This window comes from Arachis ipaensis, chromosome B5 (assembly GCF_059453495.1).
Source record: "Arachis ipaensis isolate K30076 ecotype BB chromosome B5, ASM5945349v1, whole genome shotgun sequence".
NCBI lineage: Eukaryota > Viridiplantae > Streptophyta > Magnoliopsida > Fabales > Fabaceae > Arachis > Arachis ipaensis.
In genome coordinates this window covers 44,631,731-44,654,654 of record NC_142440.1, presented here as the reverse complement: position 1 = coordinate 44,654,654, position 22,924 = coordinate 44,631,731, and the positions used below count along the sequence as shown (strand labels likewise).

The 22,924-nt window shown below is 39.6% G+C and overlaps 2 protein-coding genes and 1 non-coding gene across 3 annotated transcripts; 2 read left to right on the top strand and 1 right to left on the bottom strand.

Annotated features, from left to right (window-relative positions):
- The first annotated feature begins 4,477 nt into the window (after window positions 1–4,477).
- LOC107640556 (uncharacterized) lies at window positions 4,478–4,855 on the top strand. Its single transcript, XM_016344068.1, has one exon. The coding sequence runs from the start codon at window positions 4,478–4,480 to the stop codon at window positions 4,853–4,855; it is 378 nt and encodes a 125-aa protein (XP_016199554.1).
- A 10,724-nt stretch (window positions 4,856–15,579) lies between these two features.
- On the bottom strand, window positions 15,580–22,825 carry LOC148564027 (uncharacterized). The gene is made up of 2 exons (XM_088486992.1): window positions 22,715–22,825; window positions 15,580–16,398 (listed from the first exon to the last, which is right to left on the bottom strand). The coding sequence occupies exons 1-2, from the start codon at window positions 22,823–22,825 to the stop codon at window positions 15,580–15,582; spliced, it is 930 nt and encodes a 309-aa protein (XP_088343118.1).
- On the top strand, window positions 17,272–17,379 carry LOC148564028 (small nucleolar RNA R71). The gene has a single exon (XR_015885361.1). It is a non-coding gene; the product is annotated as a small nucleolar RNA R71 (small nucleolar RNA).
- Window positions 22,826–22,924: the final 99 nt, after the last annotated feature.

Here is a 22,924-nt window from a genome sequence, read left to right as displayed (position 1 = left end):
GATGCTGTTGGATTCTGACCTCCCTGCACTCAAAGTGGATTTTCTGGAGCTACAAGACTCAAAATGACGCGCTTCCAATTGCTTTGGAAAGTAGACATCCAGGGCTTTCTATCAATATATAATAGTCCATACTTTGGCTGAGTTTAGACGACGTAAAAGGGCGTTCAAAGCCAGTTCTACGCTGCTGTCTGGAGTTAAACGCCAGAAATACGTCACGAACCAGAGTTGAACGCCAGAAATACGTTACAACCTGGCGTTCAACTCCAGAAAGAGCCTCTGCACGTGTAACATTCAAGCTCAGCCCAAGCACACACCAAGTGGGCCCCGTAAGTGGATTTATGCATCAATTACTTACTTCTGTAAACCCTAGTAACTAGTTTAGTATAAATAGGACTTTTTACTATTGTATTTGACATCTTGGGACGTCTAGTTCTTAGATCAGAGGGGCTGGCCATTTGGCCATGCCTGAACCTTCCACTTATGTATTTTTCAACGGTAGAGTTTCTGCACTCCATAGATTAAGGTGTGGAGCTCTGCTGTTCCTCATGAATTAATGCAAAGTACTACTGTTTCTCTATTCAATTCAACTTATTCCGCTTCTAAGATATTCATTCGCACTTCAACATGAATGTGATGAATGTGACAATCATCATCATTCCCTATGAATGCGTGCCTGACAACCACTTCCGTTCTACCTTCGATTGAATGATTATCTCTTGGATCTCTTAATCAGAATCTTCGTGGTATAAGCTAGATTGATGGCGGCATTCATGAGAATCCGGAAAGTCTAAACCTTGTCTGTGGTATTCCGAGTAGGATTCTGGGATTGAATGACTGTGACGAACTTCAAACTCGCGAGTGTTGGGCGTAGTGACAGACGCAAAAGGAGGGTGAATCCTATTCCAGTATGATCGAGAACCTCAGATGATTAGCCGTGCTGTGACAGAGCATTTGGACCATTTTCACAAGAGGATAGGATGCAGCCATTGACCACGGTGATGCCTCCAGATGATTAGCCATGCAGTGACAGCGCATATGCCCATTTTCCAGAGAGGATGAAAAGTAGCCATTGACAATGGTGATGTCCTTACATAAATCCAGCCATAGAGAGGAGTAGGACTGATTGGATGAAGACAGCAGGAAAGCAGAAGTTTAGAGGGACGAAAGCATCTCAATACCTTTATCTGAAATTCTCACCAATGATATACATAAGTATTTCTATCTTTATTTTCTATTTATTAGTATTTTCGAAAACTCCATAATCAATTATTATCCGCCTGACTGAGATTTACAAGATGACCATAGCTTGCTTCATACCAACAATCTCCGTGGGATCGACCCTTACTCACGTAAGGTTTTATTACTTGAACGACCCAATGCACTTGCTGGTTAGTTGTATCGAAGTTGTGAATGAAAAACGATTTGTTAAGACGTGCGTACAGAGTTTTTGGCGCCGTTGCCTGAGATCACAATTTCGTGCACCACCTAGTAACTTGCACCATAGATGGGGTAGAATTTGTTGATTGTATGTGCGATCTTAGCGCTTGCGTGAGCATTATGCCCTTGTCCATCTATGAGTTCTTAAAGCTTCCACCGTTGAAACGGTCGGCCACCCAGGTTGTTTTAGCAGACAAAAGTATAATCTCTGTAGTTGGTATAGTGGAGGATGTGCTAGTAAGAATAAAAGGGTTAGTCTTCCCAATTGATTTTCATATCCTTAAGATGCCCCGTAGTGATTCCGGAAGGACTTCATCTATTTTGCTTGGGAAGCCATTTTTGAAGACCTCCCGGTTCAAATTAGATGCGTTTTCGGGTACTTACTCATTCGAGATTGATGGAAGAGAAGTTAGCTTTAATCTTGATGAAGCCATGAGACACCCACCGGAGGATCACTCTATATTCCGGTGTGATTTGATTGATAATATTATGGCCCAAGTTCAAAAAGATGATTGTGATGGAAAGAGTATGATTCAAGACCCAAGTGTGGGGAATTCCCATGTGTGTGAAGAAGAGGTCCTATCACCTCCAATAATACCGGAAGACAAAGTGCCAAGTCATGAACAAAATGCGGATTTGAAGCCCCTCCCAACCCACCTAAGATATGCCTTTCTTGAGGAGAACCAAAAGTTCCTGGTAATAATTGCAAGGGAGCTCACCTCCCACCAAGAAGAGAAGTTGCTTAATGTCTTGAGGAGGAACAAGAAGGCTATAGAGTGGAGCTTGGCGGATTTGGTTGGCATTAGCCCCTAAGCATGCGAACACCTAATTTTCTTAGAAGAAGGAGCCAAACCGGTTAGACAACCTCAAAGGCGTCTCAATCCTACCATACTAGAGGTTGTGAAGAAGGAGGTCACCCGGTTATTAGAGGCGGACATCATCTATCTGATTTCGGATAGTGAGTGGGTGAGCCCCGTCCAAGTGGTTCCAAAGAAATCGGGGGTCACTACAATCAAGAATGAACAAGGGGAGCTTATAGCCAGAAGAGTCCAAATCTCATGGAGGGTATGTATTGACTATCGGCGCTTCAACTTGGCCACTAGGAAGGATCACTTTCCATTGCCCTTCATCGATCATATGCTTGATCGCCTATGTGGTAAATCTCATTATTGCTTCTTAGATGGATATTCCGGATATTTTCAAATCCACATTGCTCCAAATGACCAAGAAAAAACCACCTTTACATGCCCTTTCGGAACGTATGCGTATAAGAGAATGCCATTTGGCTTGTGCAACGCACCGGCAACGTTCCAAAGGTGTATGATGAGTATATTTGCGGATCTTTTGGAGCAATGCATGGAGGCGTTCATGGACGATTTTTCTGTGTATGGGGACTCCTTTGATTTTTGCCTAGACAATCTTGCAAAAGTATTAGAGAGGTGTACTAAATCAAACCTTGTGTTAAATTTTGAGAAATGCCATTTTATGGTTAGACAAGGTATTATTTTAGGGCACATTATCTCTAACGATGGGATCTCTGTGGATCCGGCAAAGATCAATGTCATTTCTAGTATGTCTTACCCCTCTTCTGTGAGGGAAGTCCGTGCGTTTCTTGGACATGCAGGTTTTTACCGGCGATTCATTAAGGACTTTAGTAAGGTGGCGTTACCTCTCTCACGATTGTTGCAAAAGGATGCGGAATTTGATTTGTGTGAAGCGTGCATGGAGGCCTTTGACAAGCTCAAAATTGCTTTGACCCAAGCTCCCATAGTGCGAGGACCGGATTGGACTAGACCTTTCGAAATCATGTGTGACGCCTCAAACTATGCGGTGGGAGTGGCGCTAGGTCAGCGCGAGGGTAAGATTCCTTATATCATTGCCTATGCCTCAAAAACTTTAGATGGAGCGCAATCCAATTATACCACTACCGAGAAGGAATTGTTAGCTATTGTCTTTGCCTTGGATAAATTCCGGGCTTATCTACTTGGCTCTAAGGTGGTGGTATACTCGGATCATGCGGCATTGAAATATTTGTTGGCCAAAAAGGAATCCAAACAGGTTGATACGATGAGTGTTGCTATTGCAAGAATTTGACCTTGAAATCAAAGATAGGAGTGGTTTACAAAACTTAGCGGCAGACCACCTAAGTCGCCTTGAGCACACAAAGGGCGATTCCACTCCTATTAATGATATCTTCCCTCTTGAGGGCTTGCTAGCAATCTCCGAAGTTATCCCTTGGTATGCACCTATTGCCAATTACTTGGTTGCTCGTACCTTTCCTCCCGATTTTTCTCAACATTAAAAGGATAAGCTTAAAAGTGAATCCAAATATTATGTATGGGATGACCCATACTTATGGAGATGTGGTGTAGATCAAGTAATTCGAAGGTGTATACCACAATCTGAGCATCAAGCTATCTTGGAGGCTTGCCACTCTTCCGAAAGCGGTGGTCATTTTGGTCCTCAAAGGACGGCTCAGAAGGTTTTGGATTGTGGCTTTTGGTGGCCTACACTTTTCAAAGATGCATCCCACTTTTGTAGCTCTTGTTCACCATGCCTTAGGTTTGGAAATATCTCTAAGAAGAATGAAATGCCCCAACAAACAATGTTGTTTTGCGAAATTTTTTATGTTTGGGGTATTGACTTTATGGGGCCTTTTCCAAATTCTAACGGGTTCATGTATATCCTACTTGTTGTTGATTATGTTTCCAAGTGGGTGGAGGAAATCCCCACTAGAACCGATGAAGCTAATATAGTGCTTTCTTTTATTCGGAATAACATTATTTGCCGCTTTGGATCACCACAAGCAATCGTGAGTGATCAAGGCTCGCACTTTTGTAACAAAAGAATGGCAGGGTTAATGAAGAAGTATGGCATCATCCATAAAGTAGCCACGGCATAACACCCACAAACAAACGGCCAAGCTGAAGTCTCCAATCGGGAAATCAAGCGAGTATTGGAAAGGGTTGTGAAGCCCCATAGAAAGGATTGGAGTACTAAACTCAATGATGCGCTTTGGGCCTACCGAACGGCATACAAGATGCCGATTGGCATGAGCCCATTCCGGTTGGTTTATAGGAAGGCTTGCCATCTACCGGTGGAGATAGAGCATAAAGCATATTGGGCCGTAAAAGAGTTAAACACCGGATTTGGGGTGGGTGTTAAAAGAAAGCTACAATTGGTGGAGCTTGAGAACTTCCGTTTGGAAGCCTATGAGAATTCAAGGCTTTACAAGGAGAAGATGAAAGTGGTGCATGATCGAAACATAAGAAGAAGAGAGTTTAAAGCCAGAGAACTAGTTCTCCTCTATAACTCTAGGTTAAGATTGATGCCCGGAAAGCTAAGATCAAGGTGGGAAAGCCCTTATAGAGTGGAGAAAGCGGAACCATATGGAGTCTACCACCTAAGACATCCTTAAAGCCCCAACATCTTCAAAGTCAATGGTCATCGTCTAAAGCTATACCATGGAGAAAAGATGAAAAGCAACAAAGAGGTTAAGGTGTTCCTCCTTGAGGACGCACCCGAAAGCAAAGAGATTTGAGCTCATGACTGTCCAACTTAAGGATGTTAAACAAAAGTGCTAGGTGGGAGACACCTAATGAGGGAAAAACGATTCTACACAAAGCTTACCGGCAAGTGTATCGGGTCGCATCAAGTAGTAATAACTCACAAGAGTGAGGTCGATCCCACAGAGATTGATGGATTGAGCAATTTTAGTTAGGTGATGAATTTAGTTAAGTGAATATTTGATGATTTGAGTGATTTTGATTAACAGAAGCTAAATTACAAGAAAATAAAAGGTGTAGAAGGTAAATTGACTGAATCTAAAAGTGCTGAAGAAGTAAATTACAGAAACTTAAAGACCAAGAAAGTAAAAGAGCTGAAACTTTAATTGCAAGAAAAGTAAATTGTAGAAACTTAAAGTGCAAGAAATGTAAATTGCTGAATCTAAATTGCTGAGAAATGTAAATTGCTTGAAGAGTAAAAGGGATTTGGGTACTGGGATTCAGAATTGAACAAGAAAATGCAAGCTAAAGTGAATCAGAGAGCTCTGAGATGAAGAGATTCAGCTCAGCAGCCAAACAGAAATGTAAAATTGCTTGAAGAAATAAACAACAAGAAAACTTAGCTCAATTATGAAATTCTAAAAGAGAACTTGAAGATCGAAGAAGAGCAATGAGATCAGAAATCAGATCTAGATCTCATTTACTCCCTTGACCAAGCAGAAAAGAAATTGCAGAAGAGATGAAAATGAAAACAGCAAAAGAAGCTTAGATCCAATTCTCCAATTCCTAAAACTTTATGAAAGAAAAGCAAAGATGATTATCAGATCAGGAATCAATGGAACTCTTCAATCTCAATTCAAAAACCCAAAAACAAAAAGTAGAGTTGCAGAAGAAAGAAAATGAAAACAGAAAGCAAATCAGATCCAATCCCAATTCCCAAATTCAAAACAAATGAAAATTAAAAGTGAGAAAACTAAAATGAGCTAAAGGTCCTTTACAAATCAAATTAACTCTTATATATACACTTTCTATTTTGGTCTTCAAAGCTTGGAGTGGGCCTTTTGATTTTTGAATTTGAAGAAAGGTGGATCCGGGTGGCATTTCATTGAAAATGGGTTGGAGGCATGCTCTAGTGGAGTGCTCCGTTTTGAGTAGTGAACGTTGCGTTCACTTTTTGTTGGTGAGCCTTTGTGCCAATCCTCCTTGCCTAGCGTTCACTTTTTGAACGCTACGTTCAAATTGTGAACGCTACACTTGATTGCTTGCTTTCCTTGGCTTCCTCTTCGAGCGCTACGTTGCAATTCTTGAGTGCTCCTTGTTGCTTTGATGTTGTGCCTTGCTTCCCTTGATTGAGAGGCATAAAAAAGGGAAGGATAGTGAATGTAGCGTTCACTTCTTTGAACGCTAGCCTTTGGGTTGGCCAAAGGTCTTTGCTTCCAAGCCAAGGTCCACGAGAAAGTTGCAAAAAGTGAATGTGGCATTCTAATTTCCAAACGCTACCCCTTTGTTTTGCTTTGTGTGAGCTTTGCTTTCCTTGGCCAAGAGCACGAAAAAGGTGAAGAAAGGCAACGTAGCGTTCACTTCTTTGAACGCTGTGCCTTGGCATGTCTTGGTGCGCCTTCCTCTTGGTTTGCTACGTTCAAAATCTTGAACGCTACCTTTGCTCCCTTGGTTGAGCGCAACGCTTTAATGTCATAAAAGCGTGGCCTAAGGTATAAAGCGTGCTCCAAAATTCTTCTTTCCTTTTTTCATCATTTCTTCACCTACAAGCAACCAAACAACTAATCAAAGTCCCACTAAAATCACTAGATCTTTTCATCATTTATAATATCAATTAATTCTAGCATAAAACCTATGATTTTGTGTAAAATAAATGATGTTTGATTGATTCAACATAATCATGAAAATCCACTCCAATTACTTACTTATTGTGCAAGAAAGTGCATAAAACCTAATGAAACTAATGAAAAATGCTTGTAAAACTAGCAAAAGATGACTTGTCATCAACACCCCACCACAGTATGATCGTTCTTTGCTTCTAGTTCATTGTACATAGCATTTTTTTTGGAGTTTTTTCCCTTTTGTGATTGCTTCACTTGTGAGATTGTTCATAGTATACTTTCTTTTTGCTTGATTTTTTTGCTAAATTGCTCATGAGGAGTCCATTGATATTGCTTGGATTGAATTGAGATGTTGAAGAAATGCTTTAGGATTGAGTGTTACATGAGATTTTTTATGTTTTTGACCCCTTTAGCATGCATTACTGCCAATTTTGTGCTTAAATTGACTCTCCTAGAAAAAAGGGGCATCCACGTGTGCGCGCCTATGACGCGTACGCGTCAGTTGCTCGGGGTACCACTCTTGGTACATTTTCCCAAGAGTTGCACGAACACCGCACGTGCACTGCGCGGAACCCGCAAATGCCTCCCACGCGTCTGCGCAAGGTACGCTTACCCATCGCCTTTTCATCTGCCCACTGATAAACCACTATTTTATGGTTTATCTTATGCTCAATTGAGTGGTTTATATCAATTCTTTACTCACTTATTCATACAATTTGCATGTTTTACGTTTTCCTTCCTGATTTTGTGCTATGATTGAAAACATGCTTCGTTGCTCTTAAATTTGCTATGTTTAATCCTCTCTTATTACCATTTGATGCCGTGATATGTGTGTTAAGTGATTTCAGGATTTACAGGACAGGAATGGCTTAGAGGATGGAAAAGAAGCATGCAAAAGTGGAAGGAATACAAGAAACTGAAGGAACTGCTAATGTTGTCCAACCTGACCTTTTGGTACTAAATCGACCATAACTTAAGCTACAGAGGTCCAAATGACACGATTCTAGTTGCGTTGGAAAGCTAACATCTGGGGCTTCGCAATGATATATAATTTGCCATAACTGCCTAGTACACAAAATCGTGATCGCACACTTTTCACACAACTCCGTGCAGCTGACCAGCAAGTGCACTGGGTCGTCCAAGTAATACCTTACGTGAGTAAGGGTCGATCCCACGGAGATTGTCGGTTTGAAGTAAGATATGGTCATCCTTGTAAATCTCAGTCAGACGAATTCAAATAGTTATGAGATTTTGATAATTAAAATATAATTAAAACAGAAAATAAGATAGAAACACTTATGTAATTCATTGGTGGGATTTTAGATAAGCGTATGGAGATGCTTGCTGCTTCTGAACCTCTGCTTTCCTATTACCTTCATCCAATCATTCATACTCATTTCCATGGCAAGCTGTATGTTGGGGGATCACCGTTGTCAATGGCTACCGTCCGTCCTCTCAGTGAAAATGGTCCAAATGCGCTGTCACCGCACGGCTAATCATCTGTCGGTTCTCACTCATATTAGAATAGGATCCATTGATCCTTTTGCGTCTGTCACTACGCCCAACACTCGCGAGTTTGAAGCTCGTCATAGTCATCCCATCCCAGATCCTACTCGGAATACCACAGACAAGGTTTAAACTTTCCGGATTTCAGGAACGGCCGCCAATAATTCTAGCCTATACCACGAAGGTTCTAATCTTAGATTGGAAACCCAAGAGATACACATTCAAGCTTGCTTTCATGTAGAACGGAAGTGGTTGTCAGGCACGCGTTCTTAAGTGAGAATGGTGATGAGTGTCAAATAATCATCACATTCATCATGTTCTTGTGTGTGAATGAATATCTTAGAATAAGAATAAGCATGAATTGAATAGATAAATAGTAGTACTTTGCATTGATTCATGAAGAACAGCAGAGCTCCACACCTTAATCTATGGGGTGTAGAAACTCCACCGTGAAAAATACATAAGTGAAAGAAGGTCTAGGCATGGCTGAATGGCCAGCCTCCCAAAGAGGGTTCAATCATCAAAACATGATTAAAAGATGAAAATACAATAGCAAGAGGTTCTATTTATAATGAACTAGTAACCTAGGGTTTATAGAAATAAGTAAATGATGCAGAAATCCACTTTCGGGCCCACTTGGTGTGTGCTTGGGTTGAGCATTGAAGCTTTCACATGTAGAGACTTTTCTTGGAGTTAAACGCCAGCTCTGGTGCCAGTTTGGGCGTTTAACTCCAGCTTTTATGCCAGTTCTTGTGTTTAACGCTAGAATAGGGTAGAAAGTTGGCGTTTAAATGCCAGTTTGCGTTATCAAAACTCGGGCAAAGTATGGACTATTATATATTGCTGGAAAGCCTAGGATGTCTACTTTCCAACGCAATTAAGATCGCACCAATTGGGCCTCTGTAGCTCCAGAAAATCCATTTTGAGTGCAGGGAGGTCAGAATCCAACAGCATCTGCAGTCCTTTTTGAGCCTCTGAATTAGATTTTTGCTCAGGTCCCTCAATTTCAGCCAGAAAATACCTGAAATCACAGAAAAACACACAAACTCATATTAAATTCCAGAAATATAATTTTTATTTAAAAACTAATAAAAGTATAAACAAATTAACTAAAACATATTAAAAACTATGTAAAAACAATGCCAAAAAGCGTATAAATTATCCGCTCATCACAACACCAAACTTAAATTATTGCTTGTCCCCAAGCAACTAAAAACAAAGTAGGATAAAAAGAAGATAATATACAATAAATTCCGAAAACATCTATGAAGATCAGTCTTAATTAGATGAGCGGGGCTCTTAGCTTTTTGCTTCTGAACAGTTTTGGCATCTCACTTTATCCTTTGAAGTTCAGAATGATTGGCATCTAGGAACTCAAAATTTAGATAGTGTTATTGATTCTCCTAATTCAATATGTTGATTCTTGAACACAGCTACTTTATGAGTCTTGGCCGTGACCCTAAGCATTTTGTTTTCCAGTATTACCACCGGATACATAAATGCCACAGACACATTATTGGGTGAACCTTTTCAGATTATGACTCAGCTTTGCTAGAGTCCCCAGTTAGAGGTGTCCAGAGCTCTTAAGCACACTCCTTTTGCTTTGGACCACGACTTTAACCGCTCAGTCGCAAGCTTTTCACTTGACACCTTCATGCCACAAGCACATGGTTAGGGACAGCTTGGTTTAGCCGCTTAGGCCAGGATTTTATTCATGTGGGCCCTCCTATCCACTGATGCTCAAAGCCTTGGATCCTTTTTATTTTACCCTTGCCTTTTGGTTTAAAGGGCTATTGGCTTTTTCTGCTTGCTTTTTCTTTTTCTTTCTTTTTCTTTTATTTTTTTGCCTTTTTTTTTGCAAGTTTTTCACTGCTTTTTCTTGCTTCGAAAATAAATTATATGATTTTTCAGATTATCAAATAACATTTCTCCTTTTTCATCATTCTTTCAAGAGCCAACAATTTTAATATTCATAAACAACAAATTCAAAAATATGCATTTGTTCAAGCATTCATTCAGAAAACAAAAAGTATTGCCACCACATCAAAATAATTAAACTATTTTAAAATTCGAAATTCATGTACTTCTTTTTCTTTTGCAATTAAAAACATTTTTCATTTAAGAAAGGTGAAGGATTCATAGGAAATTCATAACTTTAAAGCATAGACACTAAAACACTAATGATCATCTAATAAAGACACAAACATAGATAGAACATAAAGCATACTTTTCAAAAAACAAAAAAATAAGAGCAAGGAGATTAAAGAACGGGTCCACCTTAGTGATGGCGGCTAGTTCTTCCTCTTGAAGATCCAATGGAATGCTTGAGCTCCTCTATGTCTCTTCCTTGCCTTTGTTGCTCCTCCCTCATGGATTTTTGGTCTTCTCTAATTTCATGAAGGAGGATGGGATGCTCTTGGTGTTCCACCCTTAGTTGTCCCATGTTGGAACTTAATTCACCTAGGAAGGTGTTAATTTGCTCCCAATAATTTTGTGGAGGGAAGTGCATCCCTTGAGGCATCTCAGGGATTTCATGATGAGGAATTTCCTCATGCTCTTGTTGAGGTCCATGAGTGGGCTCTCTTGCTTGCTCCATCCTTTTCTTAGTGATGGGCTTGTCCTCATCAATGAGGATGTTTTTCTCTATGTCAATTCCAGCTGAATTGCAGAGGTGACAAATGAGATGAGGGAAGGCTAACCTTGCCAAAGTAGAGGACTTGTTCGCCACCTTGTAGAGTTCTAGGGATATAACCTCATGAACTTCTACTTCCTCTCCATTCATGATGCTATGGATCATGATAGCCCGGTCTATAGTAACTTCAGACCGGTTGCTAGTGGGAATGATTGAGCATTGGATGAACTCCAACCATCCCCTAGCCACTGGCTTGAGGTCAAGCCTTCTTAGTTGAATCGGCTTCCCTCTTGAATCTCTCTTCCATTGAGCGCTTTCCACACAAATGTATATAAGGACTTGGTCCAACCTCTGATCAAAGTTGACCCTTTTAGTGTAGGGGCGTGCATCTCCTTGCATCATTGGCAAGTTGAATGCCAATCTTACGTTTTCCGAACTGAAATCTAAGTATTTTCTCCAGACCATTGTAAGCCAATTCTTTGGGTCCAGGTTCACACTTTGATCATGGTTTTTGGTGATCCATGCATTAGCATAGAACTCTTGAACCATTAAGATCCCGACTTGTTGAATGGGGTTGGTGAGAATTTTCCAACCTCTTCTTCGAATCTCATGTCGGATCTCCGGATATTCACTCTTTTTGAGCTTGAAAGGGACCTCAGGGATCACTTTCTTCTTGGCTATAACTTTATAGAAGTGGTCTTGATGGACCTTTGAGATGAATCTCTCCATCTCTCATGACTCGAAGGTGGAAGCAATTGCCTTCCCTTTCCTCTTTCTAGAGGTTTCTCCAGCCTTAGGTGCCTGGTGCACGAAATTGCAATCATCAACAATGGCGCCAAAGACTTGGTGCTCTCAAACGTGAATCACACTTTGTCACAATTTCGCACAACTAACCAGCAAGTGCACTGGGTCGTCCAAGTAAAAAACCTTACGCGAGTAAAGGTCGATCCCACGGAGATTGTCGGCTTGAAGCAAGCTATGGTCACCTTGTAAATCTCAGTCAGGCGGATTCAAATGGTTATAGAGAATTGATAATTAAAACATAATTAAAATATAAACTAGGATAGAGATACTTATGTAATTCATTGGTAAGAATTTTAGATAAGCGTATAGAGATGCTTTCGTTCCTCCTGAACCTCTGCTTTCCTGCTGTCTTCATCCAATCATTCCTACTCCTTTCCATGGCAAGCTGTATGTTGGGCATCACCGTTGTCAATGGCTACATCCCGTCCACTCTGTGAAAATGGCCCAATGCACTGTCACTGCATGACTAATCATCTGTCGGTTCTCGATCATACTGGAATAGGATTTACTATCCTTTTGCGGCTGTCACTACGCCCAGCACTCGCGAGTTTGAAGCTCGTCATAGCCATCCCTTCCTGGATCCTACTCGGAATACCACAGACAAGGTTTATACTTTCCGAATCTCAGGAATGGCCGTCCATAGGTTCTAACTTATACCACGAAGACTCTAAATATCTCGGACTCGGTCCCCTGTATTAGATATCTAAGAGATACTCATTCTATCTCATCTTCATGTAGAACGGAAGTGGTTGTCAGCCACGTGTTCATAAGTGAGAATGGTGATGAGCATCACATAATCATCACATTCATCATGTTCTTGGGTGCGAATGAATATCTTAGAATAGGAATAAGCTTGAATTGAATAGAAAAACAATAGTACTTTGCATTAATACTCGAGGAACAGCAGAGCTCCACACCTTAATCTATGGTGTGTAGAAACTCTACCGTTGAAAATACATAAGAACAAGGTCTAGGCATGGCCGAGAGGCCAGCCTCCATGATCTCAGAACTAAACGTCAAAAGATGTTCCAAAAGATGTAAATACAATAGTAAAAAGTCCTATTTATGCTAAACTAGTTACTAGGGTTACAGAGATAAGTAAATGATGCAGAAATCCACTTCCGAGGCCCACTTGGTGTGTGCTTGGGCTGAGCATTGAGCTTTACACGTGTAGAGGCTTCTCTTGGAGTTGAACGCCAGTTTGTAACCTGTTTCTGGCGTTTAACTCCAGAATAGGGCAGAAAGCTGGCGTTGAACGCTAGTTTGCGTCATCTAAACTCGGGCAAAGTATGGACTATTATATATTGCTGGAAAGCCCTGGATGTCTACTTTCCAACGCAATTGAGAGCGCGCCATTTGGAGTTCTGTAACTCCAGAAAATCCACTTTGAGTGCAGGGAGGTCATAATCCAACAGCATCTGCAGTCTTTCTTCAACCTCTAAATCTGAATTTTGCTCAAGTCCCTCAATTTCAGCCAGAAAATACCTGAAATCACAGAAAAACATACAAACTCATAGGAAAGTCTAGAAATGTGATTTTTATTTAAAAACTAATAAAAATATATTAAAAACTAGCTAAATCATACTAAAAACTATGTAAAAATAATGCCAAAAAAGCGTATAAATTATCCACTCATCACAACACCAAACTTAAATTGTTGCTTGTCCCCAAGCAACTCAAAATCAAATAGGATAAAAAGAAGAGAATATACTATAAATTCCAAAATATCAATGAAACTTAGCTCCAATCAGATGAGCGGGACTTGTAGCTTTTTGCCTCTTGAATAGTTTTGGCATCTCACTTTATCCATTGAAGTTCAGAATGATTGGCATCTATAGGAACTTAGAATTTAGATAGTTTTATTGATTCTCCTAGTTCAGTATGTTGATTCTTGAACACAGCTACATAACTGGGTGAACCTTTTCTGATTGTGACTCAGCTTTGCTAAAGTCCCCAATTAGAGGTGTCCAGGGTTCTTAAGCACACTCTTTTTTTGCTTTGGACCTTGACTTTAACCATTCAGTCTCAAGTTTTCACTTGACACCTTCACGCTACAAGCACATGGTGAGGGACAGCTTGGTTTAGCCGCTTAGGCCAGGATTTTATTCCTTTAGTCCCTCCTATCCACTGATGCTCAAAGCCTTGGATCCTTTTTATTACCCTTGCCTTTTGGTTTTAAGGGCTATTGGCTTTTTGCTCTTGCCTTTTGGTTTAAAGAGCTCTTGGCTTTTTCTGCTTGCTTTTTCTTTTTCTTTCTTTTTTTTCTGCCATTTTTCTTTTCTTTTTTTTTCGCAAACTTTTGTATTCACTGCTTTTTCTTGCTTCAAGAATCAATTTTATGATTTTTCAGATTATCAATAACATTTCTCCTTTTTCATCATTCTTTCAAGAGCCAACATATTTAACATTCATAAACAACAATATCAAAAGACATATGCACTGTTCAAGCATTCATTCAGAAAACAAAAAGTATTGTCACCACATCAAAATAATTAAACTAATTTCAAGGATGAATTCGAAACCATGTACTTCTTGTTCTTTTGTTTTTAGAACAGTTTTCATTTTAAGAGAGGTGATGGATTCATAGGAAATTCATAGCTTTAAGACATAGACATTTAAACACTAATGATCATATAGGAAAGACACAAACATAAATAACACATAAGGCTCAAAAACCGAAAAACAGGAAAATAAGAACAAGGAGACTAAGGAACGGGTCCACCTTAGTGAGGGTGGCGTCTTCCTCTTCTTGAAGAACCAATGGTGCTCTTGAGCTCCTCTATGTCTCTTCCTTGCCTTTGTTGCTCCTCCCTCATAGCTCTTTGATCTTCTCTAATATCATGGAGGATGATGGAGTGCTCTTAGTGCTCCATCCTTAGTTGTCCCATGTTGGAACTTAATTCTCCTAGGGAGGTGTTGATTTGCTCCCAATAGTTTTGTGGAGGGAAGTGCATCCCTTGAGGCATCTCAGGGATTTCATGGTGAGGAATTCTTGTTGAGGTCCATGATCTCTTGTTTTGCAGTCAAATTCTCTACTACTGAGCTATGGATCCTTGAGATGAATCTCTCCATCTCCCATGACTCGGGGGTGGAAGTTTTTGTCTTCCCTTTCCTCTTTCTAGAGGTTTCTCCGGCCTTAGGTGCCATAAATGGTTATGAAAAAATAAAAAGCTATGCTTTTACCACACCAAACTTAAAATGTTTGCTCGTCTTCGAGCAAAAAAAGAGGGAAAGAAGAAGAAGAAGAAGAAGAAAATAGAGGAGATGGAGGTGTGTGAATGGTTTGAATTTGAGTGGGTGGGTGTAGGTGGGTTGTATGATGGTTTTGGAGGAGTAATGGAGGTGATTGGTGGAGGTTATTTGTGGAAGAGAGTTATGAAAAGGTGTGAAGAGGAGAGAAGAAAAGGTGGAGATCCTGTGGGGTCCACAGATCCAGTAGGGCCAAGGATTTAACATCCCTACTCCAATTAGGCGTGTAAAACGCCCTTGCTGTGCAATCTTGGCGTTTAATGCCAGACTGCTGCCTGTTTCTGACATTAAACGCCCAAATGTAGCCTGTTTCTGGCATTTAACGCCAGCTTGGTGCTTGTTTCTGGCGTTAAACGCCAGACAGATGCTTGTTTCTGGCGTTTAAACGCCAGAATGCTCCTCCTCCAGGGTGTGCTATTTTTAATGCTATTTTTCATTCTGTTTTGATTTTTCAGTAGTTTTTGTGACTCCACATGATCATCAACCTAATAAAACACAAAATAACAAAAAGAAAATAAAATAGATATGATTAAATAACATTGGGTTGCCTCTCAACAAGCGCTTCTTTAATGTCAATAGCTTGACAGTGAGCTCTCATGGAGCCTCACAGATAATCAGAGCAAGGTTGGAACCTCCCAACACCAAACTTAGAGTTTGAATGTGGGGGTTCAACACCAAACTTAGAGTTTGGTTGTGGCCACCCAACACCAAACTTAAAGTTTGACTGTGGGGGCTTTGGTTTACACTGCAGTGAGAGAAGCTTTTCATGCTTCCTTTCCATGGTTACAGAAGGAGATCCTTGAGTTTTAAACACAAGGTTGTCCTCATTCAGTTGAAGGACCAACTCTCCTCTGTCCACATCAATCACAGCTCTTGCTGTGGCTAGGAAGGGTCTTCCAAGGATGATGGATTCATCCTCATCCTTCCCAGTGTCTAGGATTATGAAATCAGTAGGGATGTAAAGGCCTTCAACCTTTACTAACACGTCCTCTAATTGTCCATAAGCCTGTTTTCTTGAGTTGTCTGCCATCTCTAAAGAGATTCTGGCAGCTTGTACCTCAAAGATCCCAAGTTTCTCCATTACAGAGAGTGGCATTAAGTTTATTCCTGACCCCAGGTCACACATAGCCTTCTCAAAGGTCATGGTGCCTATGTTACAGGGAATTAGGAATTTACCAGGATCCTGTTTCTTTTGAGGTAATTTCTGCCTATCCAATGCATTTAGTTCATTGGTGAGCAAGGGAGGTTCATCTTCCCAAGTCTCATTACCAATTAGCTTGGCATTCAGCTTAATGATTGCACCAAGGTATTTAGCAACTTGCTCTTCAGTAATGTCTTCATCCTCTTCAAAGGAAAAATACTTATCAGAGCTCATGAAGGGCAGAAGGAGATTCAATGGAATCTCCATGGTCTCTATATGAGCCTCGGATTTCTTTGGTTCCTCAAAGGGAAACTCCTTATTGGTCACTGAACGTCCCAGGAGGTCTTCCTCACTAGGATTCACGTCCTCCCCCTCCTCTTTAAGTTCGGCCACACCAAGTAAGGTAATGGCCTTGCACTCTCTTTTTGGATTCTTTTTTGTATTGCTTGGGAGAGTACTAGGAGGGGTTTCAGTGACTCTTTTACTCAGCTGGCCCACTTGTGCCTCCAAATTTCTAATGGAGGACCTAGTTTCATTCATGAAAATTAGAGTTGCCTTAGATAGATCAGAGACTATATTTGCTAAGCTAGATGGACTCTACTCAGAATTCTCTGTCTGTTGCTGAGTGGATGATGGAAAAGGTTTGCTATTGCTAAACCTGTTTCTTCCACCATTATTAAAGCCTTATTGAGGCTTTTGTTGATCCTTCCATGAGAAATTTGGATGATTTCTCCATTAGGGATTATTGGTGTTTCCATAGGGTTCACCCATGTAATTCACCTCTGCTATTGCAGGGTTCTCAGGATCATAAGCTTCTTCTACAGAAGATGCCTCTTGAGTACTGTTGGATGCAGCTTGCATTCCATTCAAACTCTGAGAAATCATATTGACTTGCTGAGTCAATATTTTGTTCTGAGCCAATATGGCATTCAGAGTATCAATTTCAAGAACTCCCTTCCTCTGAGGCGTCCCATTACTCACAGGATTCCTTTCAGAAGTATACATGAACTGGTTATTTGCAACCATGTCAATGAGTTCCTATGCTTCTGCAGGCATTTTCTTTAGGTGAATGGATCCACCTGCAGAATGGTCCAGTGACATCTTTGATAGCTCATACAGACCATCATAGAATATATCCAGGATGGTCTATTCTGAAAGCATGTCAGAAGGACACTTTTTGGTCAGTTCCTTGTATCTCTCCCAAGCTTCATAGAGGGATTCACCTTTATTCTGTTTGAAGGTTTGAACATCCACTCTAAGCTTACTAAGCTTTTGAGAAGGAAAGAACTTGGCTAAGAAAGTCGTGACCAGCTTATCCCAAGAGTTCAGGCTATCTTTAGGTTGAGAATCCAACCATATTCTAGCTTTGTCTCTTACAGCAAACGGGAAAAGCTTAAGCCTGTAGACCTCGGGATCAACCCCATTGGTCTTAACAGTATCACAGATTTGCAAGAATTCAGTTAAGAACTGAAAAGGATCTTCTGATGAAAGTCCATGAAACTTGCAATTCTATTGCATCAAAGAAACTAATTGAGGCTTTAGCTCAAAATTGTTTGCTCCAATGGCAGGGATTGAGATGCTTCTTCCATGTAAATTGGAATTTGGTGCAGTAAAGTCACCAAGCATCTTCCTTGCATTGTTATTATTTTCGGACATGTCTCCTTCTTTTTCGAAATTTTCTGTCAGATTTTCTCCAGAGAGTTGTGCTTTAGCTTCCCTTAGCTTCCTCTTCAGAATCCTTTCAGGTTCAGGATCAGCTTCAACAAGAATGTTCTTATCCTTTTTCCTGCTCATATGAAAAAGAAGAAAAAAGAAAATAAAATATGGAATCCTCTATGTCACAGTATAGAGATTCCTTTATGTGAGTAGAAGAAGAAAAGAATAGAAGAAGAGAAATTCAAACACCAGGAGGAAGAGAGGGTTCAAATTTTTAGATGAAGAGAAGTGTTAGTAAATAAATAAAATAATTAGAAAGAGATGAGGGGGAGAGAATTTTGAAAATTAAATATATTAGAGAGAGAATTAGTTAATTGAAGAGAAATTTTGAAAAAGAGGAAGGTGATTTTCGAAAATTAGAGAGAGAATTAGTTAGGTAGTTTTGAAAAAGATATGATTGAAATAGTAAACTTTTAAAATCAAACAAAAAGTCAAGTAGTTAATTGAAAAAGATTTGAAAATTAATTTTTGAAAAGATAGGAAGTTAGAAAAGATTTTGAAATTGATTTTGAAAAAGATGTGATTGACATTTAATTTGAAAAAAGATTTCAAAAAGAAATTTAAAAAGATTTGATTTTGAAAATTAAAGTTGATTACTTGACTAACAAGAAACAAAAAGATATGATTTTAAAATTTAAGGATTGAACCTTTCTTGATAGGCAAGTAACAAACTTAAAAATTTTGAATCAATCACATTAATTGTTAGCATTAATTTCGAAAATATGAATTAGAAATAAGAAAAAGATTTTGAAAATCAATCATAAAGTTTTCGAAAAAATGAAAGAAAAAATGAAAAAGATTTGATTTTTGAAAAAGATTTGAAAAAGATAGAATTTTTAAATTGAAAATTTGATTTGACTCATAAGAAACAACTAAATTTTAAAAAGTTTTGAAAAAGTCAACTCATATTTTCAAAAATTTATGAGAAAATAAGGGAAAGATATTTTTTTATTTTTGAATTTTAACAAGGAAAGAGAAAAACATCAAAAAGACTCAATGCATGAAAATTTTGGATCAAAATAAAGGAAACATGCAAGAACACATTGAATGCAAAGATGAACAACCAGAACACTTTGAAGATGATGATGAACATCAAGTATGTATTTTTGAAAAATTTTCAATAAAAGAAAACATGCAAAACACCAAACTTAGAAATTTTTAATATTTAGACACTAAGAATTCAAGAATGCATATGAAAAACAAGAAAAGACACAAAACAAGAAATTTTAAAGATCAAACAAGAAGACTTATCAAGAACAACTTGAAGATCATGAAGAACATCATGCATGAATTTTCGAAAATTTTTTAAGGAAAAATTAAAAAATATGCAATTGACACCAAACTTAAAATTTGACTCTAGACTCAAACAAGAAACATAAAATATTTTTGATTTTATTAAATTTTTTTTTTAGTTTTTTCGAAAATTATTTTGGGAAGAACGAAAAAGGAGAAATTTTTTTTTGTATTTTTCGAAAATAAGAAATAAAAAGCTTAAAATTAAAATAAGATTACCTAATCTGAGCAACAAGATGAACCGTCAGTTGTCCAAACTCGAACAATCCCCGGCAACGGCACAAAAAACTTGGTGCACGAAATTGCGATCATCAACAATGGCACCAAAGACTTGGTGCTCTCAAACGTGAATCACACTTTGTCACAACTTCACACAATTAACCAGCAAGTGCACTAGGTCGTCCAAGTAATAAACCTTACACGAGTAAAGGTCGATCCCACGGAGATTGTTGGATTGAAGCAAGCTATGGTCACCTTGTAAATCTCAGTCAGGCAGATTCAAATGGTTATAGATAATTGATAATTAAAACATAATTAAAATATAAAATAGGATAGAGATACCTATGTAATTCATTGGTGAGAATTTCAGATAAGCGTATAGAGATGCTTTCATTCCTCCTGAACCTCTGCTTTCCTGCTGTCTTCATCCAATCATTCCTACTCCTTTCCATGGCAAGCTGTATGTTGGGCATCACCGTTGTCAATGGCTACATCCCGTCCTCTCTGTGAAAATGGTCCAAATTGCACTATCACTGCATGGCTAATCATCTGTCGGTTCTCGATCATACTGGAATAGGATTTACTATCCTTTTGCGTCTGTCACTACGCCCAACACTCGCGAGTTTGAAGCTCGTCACAGCCATCCCTTCCCGGATCCTACTCGGAATGCCACAGACAAGGTTTAGACTTTCCGAATCTCAGGAATGGCCGTCCATGGGTTCTAACTTATACCACGAAGACTCTAATATCTCGGACTCGGTCCCCTGTATTAGATATCTAAGAGATACTCATTCTATCTCATCTTCATGTAGAACGGAAGTGGTTGTCAGGCACGTGTTCATAAGTTAGAATGGTGATGAGTGTCACATAATCATCACATTCATCATGTTCTTGGGTGCGAATGAATATCTTAGAATAGGAATAAGCTTGAATTGAATAGAAAAACAATAGTACTTTGCATTAATACTCGAGGAACAGCAGAGCTCCACACCTTAATCTATGGTGTGTAGAAACTCTACCGTTGAAAATACATAAGAACAAGGTCTATGCATGGCCGAGAGGCCAGCCTCCATGATCTCAGAACTAAACGTCCAAAGATGTTCTAAAATATGTAAATACAATAGTAAAAAGTCCTATTTATGCTAAACTAGTTACTAGGGTTACAGAGATAAGTAAATGATGTAGAAATCCACTTCTGGGGCACACTTGGTGTGTGCTTGGGCTGAGCATTAAGCTTTACATGTGTAGAGGCTTCTCTTGGAATTGAATGCCAGTTTGTAACCTGTTTCTGGCGTTTAACTCCACTTTGCAACCTGTTTCTAGTGTTTAACTCCAGAATAGGGTAAGAAGCTGGCGTTGAACGCCAGTTTGCGTCATCTAAACCCGGGCAAATTATGGACTATTATATTATTGGAAAGCCCTGGATGTCTACTTTCCAATGCAATTGAGAGCACGCCATTTGGAGTTCTGTAGCTCCAGAAAATCCACTTTGAGTGCAGGGAGGTCAGAATCCAACAGCATCTGCAGTCCTTTTTCAACCTCTGAATCTGATTTTTGCTCAAGTCCCTCAATTTCAGCCAGAAAATACCTGAAATCATAGAAAAACACACAAACTCATAGTAAAGTCCAGAAATGTGATTTTTATTTAAAAACTAATAAAAATATATTAAAAACTAACTAAATCATACTAAAAACTATGTAAAAACAATTCCAAAAAGTATATAAATTATCCGCTCATCAGTGCCATAAATGGTTATGGAAAATAAAAAGCTTTAGCTTTTTCCACACCAAACTTAGAATGGTTGCTCGTCCTCGAGCAAAAGAAGAAAGAAAAGAGTAGAAGAAGAAGTAATGGAGGAGATGGAGGGTTAGTGTAGGTTCAGCAAAGTTGGAGAGAAGTGTGTATGATGTGTGAAAATGAAGGTGGTGAGGAGGGGTATTCGTGTATTAGGGGTTGGGTTTGGGAGGGAAAGTTGTTTTCGAATTTGTATTGTGAGGGGGTGATTGGTGAAGAGGTGATGGGGAAGAGAGATAGAGGTAATTAGTGAAAGGTATTTGGGGAAGGGTGTTATTGGAAAGTGTGAAGAAGAGAGAGAGTGAGTTGAGGTAGGTGGGGATCATGTGGGGTCCACAGATCCTGAGGTGTCAAGGATTTCTCATCCCTGATCCATTCTGGCATGTAAACGTTCTCTGACTGCCAATCCTGGCGTTAAACGCCAGGTTGCTGCCCATTTCTGGCGTTTAACGCCAGCTTTTCTTCCCTTTCTGGCATTTAAACGCCAGCTTTGTGCCCTTTTCTGGCGTTAAACGCCAGTCTGGTGCCCTTTTCTGGCGTTGAATGCCCAAAATGGTGCCAGACTGGGCATTTTAACACCCATTCTGCTACCCTTACTGGCGTTTGAACGCCAGTAAGCTCGTCCTCCAGGGTGTGCTATTTTTAATGCTGTTTTTCATTCTGTTTTTGATTATTCTGTTGTTTTTGTGACCTCACATGATCATCAACCTAAGAAAACATAAAGGAACAATGGAAATTTAACATAGATAAGTAAAAATTGGGTTGCCTCCCAACAAGCGCTTCTTTAATGTCAATAGCTTGACAGTGGGCTCTCATGGAGCCTCATAGACACTCAGAGCATGATGATGGCCTCCCAACACCAAACTTAGAGTTTGAATGTGGGGGCTCTGTTTGACTCTTCTTTGAGAGAAGTTTGTCATGCTTCTTCTCTATGGTTACAGAGGAAGATCCTTGAGCCTTAAACACAAGGTAGTCCTCATTCACTTGAAAGACCAATTCTCCTCTGTCAACATCAATCACAGCTTTTGCTGTGGCTAGGAAGGGTCTACCAAGGATGATGGATTCATCCATAGTCTTTCCAGTGTCCAGGATTATGAAGTCAGCAGGGATGTAAAGGCTTTCAACCTTTACTAAGACATCCTCTACAAGTCCATAAGCCTGTTTCCTTGAATTGTCTGCCATCTCTAGTGAGATTCTTGCAGTTTGCACCTCAAGAATCCCTAGTTTCTCCATTACAGAGAGGGGCATGAGGTTTATACTTGACCCTAGGTCACACAGAGCCTTCTCAAAGGTCATGGTGCCTATGGTACAAGGTATTAAGAATTTTTCGGGGTCTGGTTTCTTCTGAGGTAATTTCTGCCTAACCAAGGTATTCAGTTCATTGATGAGCAATGGAGGTTCATCCTCCCAAGTCTCATTACCAAATAACTTGGCATTCAGCTTCATGATTGCTCCAAGGTACTTAGCAACTTGCTCTTCAGCAATATCTTCATCCTTTTCTGAGAAAAAATACTCATCAGAGCTCATGAATGGAAGAAGTAGGTTCAGTGAAATCTCTATGGTCTCTATATGAGCTTCAGATTCCTTTGGTTCCTCATTGGGGAACTCCTTGGAGGCCAGTGGACGTCCATTGAGGTCTTCCTCAGTGGAAATCACTGCCTTTCCCTCCTCTATGCATTCAGCCATGTGGGACGTGTTTATGGCATTGCACTCTCTTTTGGGATTCTCTTCTGTATTGCTTGGGAGAGTACTGGGAGGAGTTTCAGTAATTCTCTTACTCAGCTG

What these genes read in the sequence shown, in the direction of transcription:
- LOC107640556 (XM_016344068.1), top strand. Translation starts at nt 4,478, where the DNA reads ATGCCGATTGGCATGAGCCCATTCCGGTTGGTTTATAGGAAGGCTTGC.
- LOC148564027 (XM_088486992.1), bottom strand. Translation starts at nt 22,825, where the DNA reads ATGGCTGAATGCATAGAGGAGGGAAAGGCAGTGATTTCCACTGAGGAA. An exon ending in AGGAACCAAAGGAATCTGAA is followed by an intron (nt 16,399 to 22,714) that starts GCTCATATAGAG and finishes AAGAAATCCGAG; the next exon opens with GCTCATATAGAGACCATGGA.